This window comes from Amborella trichopoda, chromosome 3, assembly GCF_054954075.1.
Source record: "Amborella trichopoda isolate Santa Cruz 75 chromosome 3, AtrichopodaSantaCruz75HAP2 v2.0, whole genome shotgun sequence".
Taxonomy (NCBI): Eukaryota; Viridiplantae; Streptophyta; class Magnoliopsida; order Amborellales; family Amborellaceae; genus Amborella; species Amborella trichopoda.
The window spans coordinates 8,716,397-8,726,349 of record NC_142338.1 but is presented as its reverse complement, the minus strand read 5'-3'; the positions used below and the strand labels follow the sequence as shown (position 1 = coordinate 8,726,349).

At 37.2% G+C, this 9,953-nt stretch overlaps 1 protein-coding gene and 1 non-coding gene across 2 annotated transcripts; both read right to left on the bottom strand.

The window, feature by feature from the left end:
• Positions 1–847: 847 nt before the first annotated feature.
• LOC18428900 (peptidoglycan-binding LysM domain-containing protein) lies at positions 848–5,723 on the bottom strand. The gene is made up of 2 exons (XM_006838197.4): positions 5,076–5,723; positions 848–1,594 (listed from the first exon to the last, which is right to left on the bottom strand). The coding sequence occupies exons 1-2, from the start codon at positions 5,637–5,639 to the stop codon at positions 1,211–1,213; spliced, it is 948 nt and encodes a 315-aa protein (XP_006838260.2). The 5' UTR covers positions 5,640–5,723; the 3' UTR covers positions 848–1,210.
• Positions 5,724–8,548: 2,825 nt separating this feature from the next.
• Positions 8,549–8,667, bottom strand: LOC148782718 (U5 spliceosomal RNA). The gene has a single exon (XR_016053154.1). It is a non-coding gene; the product is annotated as a U5 spliceosomal RNA (small nuclear RNA).
• Positions 8,668–9,953: the final 1,286 nt, after the last annotated feature.

Sequence of the window (9,953 nt, the reverse complement as noted above, 5' to 3'; positions counted from 1 at the left end):
CATGAATACTTCTCTTTTCCAGCGGACCAATACTTTCCATGTTTGGTTCAGGAGAAAGTGGATCGCCCCATTTGAAAGCGGACTCCCTAAAAGCACTCCATTAATGCTATTTTGTGGAGAAATGCGCAGAGGAACGGACCTGCTTTCCCATGGGCTAACCATCCAAAAACATTTTTGTTGGAGACAACTTACACATAAATCAAACAACCCCAAGTCCCAACCCCCTAATCAAAAAATTTAGTATGGCCAGTACACGTTACAGGTATGGTTAACAAACACATTTTAAACCCGAGGCCCCACATGTTATGGACAACACCCAATCGCCTCTTACACATGGTCCATGCCCATGCCCATGCCCATGCCCATGCCCATGCCCATGCCCCGTCAAGTTAGGGGTTTGCCCAAGTTTTCACCTGTAAGTCATAGTAGTCCAATCAAGTCCCACCAACTTAGCTATCCATCCATACTACTTGCCCAAAGTCATGCACCAAGAATCTCTAGTTACTACTCCAAATGGGTATATGCATCACTGTACCATGCAACATAGCCACGCCTCATGCTCACTTAAGGTACTCTTTAAGTTCCTCATAGAGGTTTCTCCGTCTAAATGGCTAAATCCACTAGAATAGCACAAATCCATATATGACTTGTTCTGTAGATGAAGGTGCTCAACTCCCTCAAATAGGTCGGCACTTTGCAATTTGTTCTGCTGATTGGGGGTTCCATGCGGGATGCACCCCACATGGCCCCCAAGGAAAGAAGTTCTACAGTGGAGATGCAGGCTCGCCGCAACATATTTTTTCTTTGAATGCCTTGATAACAACTCGAGGCAAATTCCACATTGCTCTTTTTCTTTCATTATAAACGTCAAATATCTTTTCCATCCAAATGTTTTCTTTGAAGTTTGAACTTATCAGTTTTTATCTCTCTTCTGCAACAGTTTACACGGCTTAAGAGATCATTCCTCACGTACATATCTCCCTCATAATGGTATCATCACATAGCTGCTATACACAATTTAACCTTGCAAATTCAGGTAAAACAATGATAAACAATTCAAAAGAAAAATAAGAAACCAACAACCTTCAAGGGGTGATACTTGGGTAACATGCTTCCCCAAGAGCACCTTGACTGAATATACAACCAACAATGCTCACATTTTCTTATCAAGAATTGCCTCAAGTTGTTATCAAGAAATTGCCTCAAGTTGTTATGAAGAGCTTGTGGAGGATTGCTGGTGTTCCCATGTGAGATCTTGAGCATAGAGTGAATATGCTGCCCTGGGGTCACCATTTGAGATGGATAAATAGTACTCTACAGTTCCTTCATCTGCATGTAAGCTTCTCTTCATTGAGTCAAGTAGCCTCTTCTTGCTTCTCCCTACTGCCTCGACATTCATCAAATAGCTTGCATGCCCATCTGGAACTCCATCAAGATAAAGTACTGCTACTTCCCTCTTTGCATACAAGTCCAATTCTATGTAGCAAGTTCCACCATGGAGGACTTTTGGGTCACTAATGGGGATTAACAATCTCTCTCTCGAGTACATTCCATGGTCACTCATCATATTATTCAAACGTTTGATGTCCATTACCTGCATAAGATACACAGACACAGTAAGAATTAAAAAAAGTCAACGCAACTAAATTCATATTACATAGAGCAAGACATAACATGTTAGCTATGAAACCTCAGCTTCATTTTGAATAAAAAATACCAATGTCCAACATTCATAGAATAACCATGAAATCGTGCTCGATTAGGACTCAAGAACATCTCATCAGCCTTGACACCGTACACACCCATAGCCTAAAATGGCATTTACTTCAAAAGAAAGCCATAAAGCATCTTGTGCTCCATGGCTGCTCAAGGTTCTTGGAAAAATTCATCGAACTCTAGTTTCTTAACCAATGGGATTGTAAACAGGCCTGCTCTGGTTTAAGTCGCCTCCGACAAGGACCAAATCAGAAAGCTCAAGCTTGAATCCAGACCCAGACTCAAACCCGGATTGCTCCGGATTGGCTAGACTTGAACCAGACCCACCGGGCCCAGGCATGGATCCAATTCCAGATCCCGGATGGGTCAGCACCTGATCCAATTACTCAAATTTCCTTAAAAAAACCTAATCCGGTTTAGGTAGGGTCGACCAGACCCGGACCTAGATCTGTCTTGCTTAGAAACCAATCTGGTTAGGCCCCGGGGCAGACGCGGGCCTGACCATAGCCGGGTCCAGATCTGCCTGGCTTGGACTTAACTGGCGGGTCTAGTGGATCGCTCAAGACCCGGAATCAGACCAAGTCTGGAGCCGATTGACGCACCTGTTGACCATAAAACAGAGACCAAATTTTGATATTATATATAAGAAAGAGGTAGGTAGTCCCTTCACATTTGTCTAAGGGCATCGCATATAAGAGAGCACACAAGACGGCCAATGTAGAAGTGCTATGCACAAGAAGTAATGGATAATTGTATCTCTTGCAAACTAGTCCACACAAAATTCAAGAGCATGCAAAATATAAGCAAATTACAGATGGAAAATTTTTGTGCATAACAGAATGGAGGTGATCTGGAAATAAACTTGAAAATTATGTAAAGTTTCTAGTGTAACTCACTAGGAGACAAGGTCCAATAACATTGGTCCAATCAACTTTTCGTTTTTTGGGTTTCAAGTCAAGCATTTTATATTAAGTTTCGGTTAAATGTTATGCATGGAGAACCAAGTCCACCGATTGATTGGCTTCCAACAGAGGTGCACTGCTATATGGATGTACACAATGCCATGAACAATATCATTAGCAAATGAAAAACCCCAAAGTACAAATCCAACAAATATGTGCTATACGCATCTCTACATGCCACATGAAAATCTAAATAAACAACAGATCCAATGCACAAAATGGACGTTGACATATCATTTACAGACACACCTAATGTTGTGTTTCGTCATAGGGAAGTACCAACAAAAACCAAAAAGCTGAGTTAAAAACGAATGTGCAAGGGTGACATTACTGGAACAATTTAAATCTTCCATTTTTTCATAAATAGGAATTTAACCCTTTCATGGCAGTTACTTAGTATTTACTGATAAAAACCAACTCTCGCCACTCGAGATACACTCTAATAGCCATTCCTTTCCCTTGGTGTTTCTGGTAAGAAGGGTCAAAAGAGACCATTATAGGTGCAGAGCATAAGCAAGAATCCCATAGGAAAATATCACATTATATACGATCAAGCTTACAACCTTCTACTACGACTTTGTGACATGTCTTAGTTCAAGGAAGCCTAAGACCAAGGTGCAACTCAAAAAACTTGAGTTATACTTCATGGGATCAACTTAGGTGGCGCCTTTTAGTGAGATGGTATTCATATAAGGGTGTGGTTTCGATAAGGTTGCAACCTTAAGCAATCCAATTAAGGCGCACCTCCAAATTTTATCACAGCACGTAATTTTGGAGTAGAAAATTATTAGAATTATTTGAAAATCTATTTTCATATCTAATTATAAAATTTTAAACTCAAAAAATGGTTAAAATCAAGTAGATCTATAAACATATGAAAATCTTGAAAATGGACGGTCTAGATAATGTGTTGCAAGATGCACTATTTCTAGGACTCAAAATATTTATTTATTTATTTATTTATTTTCATATTCATACATCTCGATGTCGAGATGATCAATTGGAGGGTTTTTCAACATTAAAATAACCTTTTTCGATAGATTTTTTAGGTGCATCTGTAATTCTACATTTTACGGTTGCAACCTTATATAAACTTTGTCCTTCATATAATAAGCAGGCATATATTCCATGCACTGGATTCCCTAAAGAACATCCACTTGTAGTGTGCAGCCATAAGACAAAAGTTTTAACAGTGTCTTGAATCTAACAATTGTTGTATTGTTGAACATAACTTTTGTATAGAGCACCCAGACTGCGGCTACCTCATGCTCAGTGCTTGTGAAAACGCTGTAAATTTTATACTATTATATATTATTGTCAATGCATTTAACGGGAAAAAAAAGCTACGACAAGAATTGGTTGCCTGCAAAGAGGCAAAATCTCAAGACTGAGCATTTCAGAAAATGTGTGAATGCACCAATGTTTGCACATTTACAATCCAAAACGAAACAGGCAATAAGTTACTAATACAATTGGAAGCGAAATTTTACAAAATCAAACAAAATTTGAGACTCTAAAACATGGAACACTTGAAGAGAATATGTAATGAGCTTCTTAAATCTTAAGTTAGAAGATGCCACCAACTATGAGTTTGTCCAATAGAAAACTAGACTGCAGCCATAAATATTAGTATAACAACAGGACCGATGGCAAGAAATTAATAACTTTACAATAAATTAGCAAAGGAAATTCGTCAACTTTACATTGCCAAAGAATATAAATCCGAATTGTTTAGCCTAAAACTCTGTAGGGATGGCAGAGACATGCATAACAAAACATTCATCTGTGCAAGATTATATTAAATTTATATGTGAAAGATTATATTACAAACTTAGCAACGCCACAAATACAGAACTCACGAAAAGTCCCCATCAAGCTTGAAATGGAGGTTCTAAAATACTCACAGAACAGAAGACATATTCTCCACGAACACGAACAAAAGCTAAAACTCAACAGATTCCAAAAACATTCAAATTTAAGCTGTCTTAATGTGCAAAAAATTCACTGCACGTCAATCAGTATCCATAGAATTAAGTTATGCTATCCATAAGAAAAAGAACGCAAGCGTAAAACAAATAAAAGATAACTACGAAACGAGTTTTGATCCTATGGAGAAATATGAATCTTTGGACTAAAGAAGCAAGCAAAATGCATAAAGATGCCAGATTATCATCTAACCCAAGACTAAAAAATCTCCATGAAAAATTGCCAATTTATCAGTATTCTCCTTCCAAAACAGTAATGTCAAACCCTAAAATTACAATTAGTGGACCCCATAAACACAACTCCTATGTTCCTATCAAGATTCACCCGTGACCCCATTTCAATCCCCAGGCCATAATAAATAAAACCTAACTGAAACTAGAGGAATTCGAATCAGACGCCAAAAACCCTTACCTGAACACAGTACCTTAGGGCAAGCCCTGGTATAGTATCACCCTTATTCAAAATATGAGAGATGGCAAATCGTGAAAGACTGTTCTCTCTCCAGAACGCAGCAGAGGAGGGTCGACCGAGAACCTCTCTGAGCTTCCATGGAGCTCGAAAGGCAGCAGTTTTCAGGCCTGGTTCACAAGCCACGGAGTTCCAAAGGCGACATACACAGGAAGCCCTAGCAAGGTCGGACATGGAAAGAAGCTCGAAGATGGACCTTAGAATGTCCCTTGAAGCCAAGGCGTAGAAATGGGAATTCATGGGGGAAATTACAGACTCACAATCGCCCGAAAGCGAAACTTCTAGGGAGGAATCCAGCAAACTGGATGGAATTAGGGTTAGGTTTTGGGGTGGGTCGGGGAGGAGCTGCTTGAGGAGGTCCTCGTCTTCATCGCCGCAGCAGCCCATTGTAGAGAGAAAGAGCCGAGGTTGGATTTTAGAGAGAGAGGGAGAGATTGAATGGTTGGTGCATGGTTGGATAGATTTGGAGTTTTTGGGTTTTGCAATTATTGAGACGGCAGCTACCATTCAACAAGTGCGGTTTGGTTGGAAGATGGACATTTCGTTTAAGAGAGACTGAGAGAGTTAGAGTGAGAGTTGGCACAAGACGCTAGAGAGAGATAAACAGACAGAGGTTCCACAAGATGTTAGAGAGAGAGAGAGAGTTAGAGAGAGAGGTGGCACAAAATGTTAGAAAAAGGAGTGGTTTTTAGAGAGAGAAAGAAGTGCTACAAAATGTTACATTTCAATACATTTGGGAAAAGTTGTTTCATGCGGGCTGGACCGCATTTCTACATATGCGGTCCTGAAAAGTGTAAAACGGTGTTCCATCTAAAAATAATGGAAATTAATAGTGCGAGTATTTTCTTGTTAAAATTATTATTTTTAATTTTTAAACTTATTATTTTTAATTTTTAAAATTTATTTATGTTTTCATATTCATGATTTCATGTTAGATATTACATGTATTTAAAAATCAAGTCTTCAAATCTATCTAAAACTTAGATTTAGATTTATTAAGAGGCCTGTATTTCTACATTTGCGTGTGGCGACATAAAAACCAGGTCCATATATTCGTCGCCATTTCTAAGAAAAACAGATTTGTTTCATAGACCTACAAGATGTAAGCGGTTTGACTTAGAGCCGCTTGAGTCGAACTAGGACCCGTAGCCCGTCCGATTTTATTGCCGACTCAAGACTTGGCCATTTGGGCCTAATACTTGTTTATAACTCTGTTGTTTTATTATACACTATTAATTTTTAGAATGATTTAAGTCTTAAACTCCATTTAAACATATTAGTCTTTATATATTTTGTGTTTATTTTTATTTTATTTTTTAAATTATCTAAATTTATAGAGCCGGACTCGACTGATTCAACTCGGAACCATTGAGCGATAGGTTCGGCCCACATGTCCTATTTAAAGTGATGTTGATACCAATGTAGTTCCTTTCCTAAAAAATATCAAATAATTATTTCAACTCAACCTTGATATGATGTATCTTTCAACTAAAATTTTGATCTGGACTTATCAAAAAAGAAAACGAATTCTGCTATCTACTTGTCGGTTTATATTTTGTGGATTACAAACTCCACCATAGAATTTGGAGCCTCCACACATGAATAAAAGTGTGGAGATCGCCGAAAGATATTCCACTCTAGCAGGATTACAATGTCTATTTACTCCAGCAGCTAAAATGCTATTTAGAATTAATTTTTGGATCTCAAATTTTGGAGTTTTAACCTCTTCAACTCGTGGATTAACCTTATTAAAAAAAATCTTAATTCTATCTTCTATGGACTTGAAAAAAAATAATATCTCGACATTGAATGAAGACCATCCAATTTGAGATGGTCAGATCTAAGTGAAAAAAACTCAAGTTTCAATGTGTTTTTTAGAGTAATCTAGTAATTCTTAAGTGGTTACCAAAATTTCAGTTTGAAAAATTATACTAAGTAGGTATTCTGACCAAGGGATTAGAAGTAAGTGATACTCCCAAGGGAGCATAGTGTACATATTCTTCAATCATGCCAAAAAAATATATTATACTCTTGTATCATTAATAGAAGGGTGCAGTCCAAGCAAGACACACCTGTAAATAACACGGTAAACAATCAAAGTAAGTCACCTCTATTTTATTTTATTTTTTTGATAATTCAAGTGGATGGTCTAAATAATATGTTAAAATTTTGATAACGATGTAAATAATATATTAAGGTTGACGTGACCCTTTGGATGTTTTAATTGGAGTGCTGTTCAAATAGAGGTTATATGTTAAGGTTGAGATGATCATGGGTTTTAATTGGAGATTTTTCAAGTGGATGGTCCAATTTTTTTTTTTTTTTTTTTTGGGTAGATAAGTGGGAAAAGGATTCCTCCTCCCCCTTAGTAAGAATTGAACTAAAGATGGTCTATGTAACAGTTGCAACAATCATAGACGATCTATGTCAAGGTTGAGATAATCAATTGGAGGGTTTTTCAACTTGATCAATTGGAAGACTTATCAAGAAGTTTTTTCACTTGCATCATACGGGGTGGCAATGAGCTTGGATAGCCCGGCCCTATTAGGGCCAGATAGGGTTGTGATACTAGGGTTTGGCATGCTGCTTGCTGAGCAACCGCAATTGAGGGTTCATACTAGGCTTCAGCCAGCCTTGTAGGGACTAGGGCGAAGGTTGAATTTGTCCATTGCCAGCCTTGACCTCACATAGGGGTGGCAATCGGGTCGGGTCGCCCACAGACCTGGTGAGTCACCCGAATCGGGTTAGGGTCAGCATGGACCCTATTGGGTCGGATCGTGTTCAGGTTCAGGTCGACCAGACCGGTATAAAAAATTATTGTAAGCAAACTAATTTCTATTGTTTTTAACCCAACCCATTGCCACCCCTACCTGCATAAACTGCTACAACTTTAATAAAAAGTCATAACGTAGAAATTAAATAATATGTATGGTTTGCATCATATTGCAACCTTGAACAATCAAAGTAAAGTGCACTACCAAAATTTATCATAAGATTTAATTGACAAAAATTCTTTGGTTTGGCCGGACAATATATTATCATCTTGAATTATAAAATTTTAGACTAAAAAAATAGTTCAAATCATGTACATCTATAGACTAAAAAAATAGTTTAAATCAAGTACATCTATAGACTAAAAAAATAAAATCAAGTACATCTATAAACACATACACATAGTAGAAAATAAACGCTCCATATAATACGCACTAGTTTTTGATCTCAAAATCTGTTTGTCCTTTCTTTTCTTTTTCTCATATCGATCAATCAATTAATAAATTTTTGAACTTTGAAATGAATTTTCAAGTGCATTTTAATTCTATATTTAATTCACCATTTTTTAAAGTACGTAAACTTCTTCCTTAAATAATTTTCCCGCAAGGGACAGCTATGAGGACAAATTATTGTTTTGCGTTGTGGGGGCTCTAGAGAAGAGGCCCCTGCCAAAAATAGGCGTATGCCGCTTTAAAGTGGCGAGCACACGGTATTCTTTAGTAAAAGGCGAAAGAATAGTTCGCCTTGTGCTCACCACGCGGCTCCGTGCTTTACAACGTTCTCTTCACCCATTTTTTATAGCTTTTCCATACTATGAAACTCTCATCACTCATTGATGTGGCACTAAATGAGAGAGAGAGAGAGAGTACAACTTGGTCAAGGACCCGATTTCTACAAGGCCAAACCGGTATATGTAGTTATGCAGGCTTCTTAATAAATCTATCTTTGAGATGGATTTTAAGACTTAATTTTTAAGGATATGTAATCTCTAACATAGAGATCATAGACATGAAAAAATAAATAAAATTTTAAAAACTAAAAATAATATTTCTAGTAAAAAAATATTTCGACAGTTAGTTTCCATTGTTTTCATATGGATCACCTACTTGTATCCATCTTTAAGATAGATGCTTTACGCTTTATGGACCGCATATGTAGAATTGTTGTCCAGCTCGCATGAAACAATTTTCTTTTAGTTAAAGGCTAGAAATAGGACAAACAACTTTAGCAACATCAGAGTTGCTTGGATGGATTTTTTTTCTTTATATAGATATTTACATTTCTAATTTTTTTGGATCATTTTTAATTTTATTTTTCCTTGTGCCATATGGAAATAATTGGTTTATCTGGTTTATATGCTCCTTTTTTGAGAAAAAATATATCATGGTGTTTGAAAGAAATAAAGGGTTATGGTGGAGAGATTAGAAATGTCCATTTGTTAAGATAAGATAGAGTTTGTACTCCTAAGCATGAAAGTGGTCTGGGTATTCGTAATGCTAGAAGGTTTAATCAAGCTTTGATGTGTAAATGGTGGTGACAAAGTCTTCATTTGAAAGATCATCTATGGTTTCAAGTCCTATTGCCAATATATGGTATGGATAGATATGAACTATAGCTTGGAGGTGGTAGAGGGAAAGAGACGTTTTATGTATGGATGGCTATATCAAATTGCAGACCTATGAACTCGAGCTATTTTAGATGGAATATTGAATGTGGAAGTCAGGTTTTGTTTTGGCATCACAAGTGGATTGGGGATTTTCCCCTCAAATCTGCTTTCCTATATGTGAAGCTATTGAGCGTAGAGGCCAGTTGTTTTCATGGAATATTCCCCTTATTTAGAGGTGTTTGAATAATTTACCGTTGTCTCAATGGTGTTCATTTATGGAACTTTTGGATAAAGTCTATATTTCAGAGAATGCTGAAGATGTGTTGGTATGGGAGATTGAAAGTGATGATATATTTTCTGTTAAATCTTGTTATAATCTTCTCTTCCATGATCGATGGAGATGGTCCTGCTGTAACATTGTTCAAATTTGGAAATGGCCAATT

Bases quoted from the DNA above. Each gene is read 5' to 3' on its own strand.
- LOC18428900 (XM_006838197.4), bottom strand. From the start codon at position 5,639: ATGGTAGCTGCCGTCTCAATAATTGCAAAACCCAAAAACTCCAAATCT. The intron at 1,595-5,075 runs GTAAGGGTTTTT...TATCTTATGCAG, and splicing joins CCCTAAGGTACTGTGTTCAG to GTAATGGACATCAAACGTTT.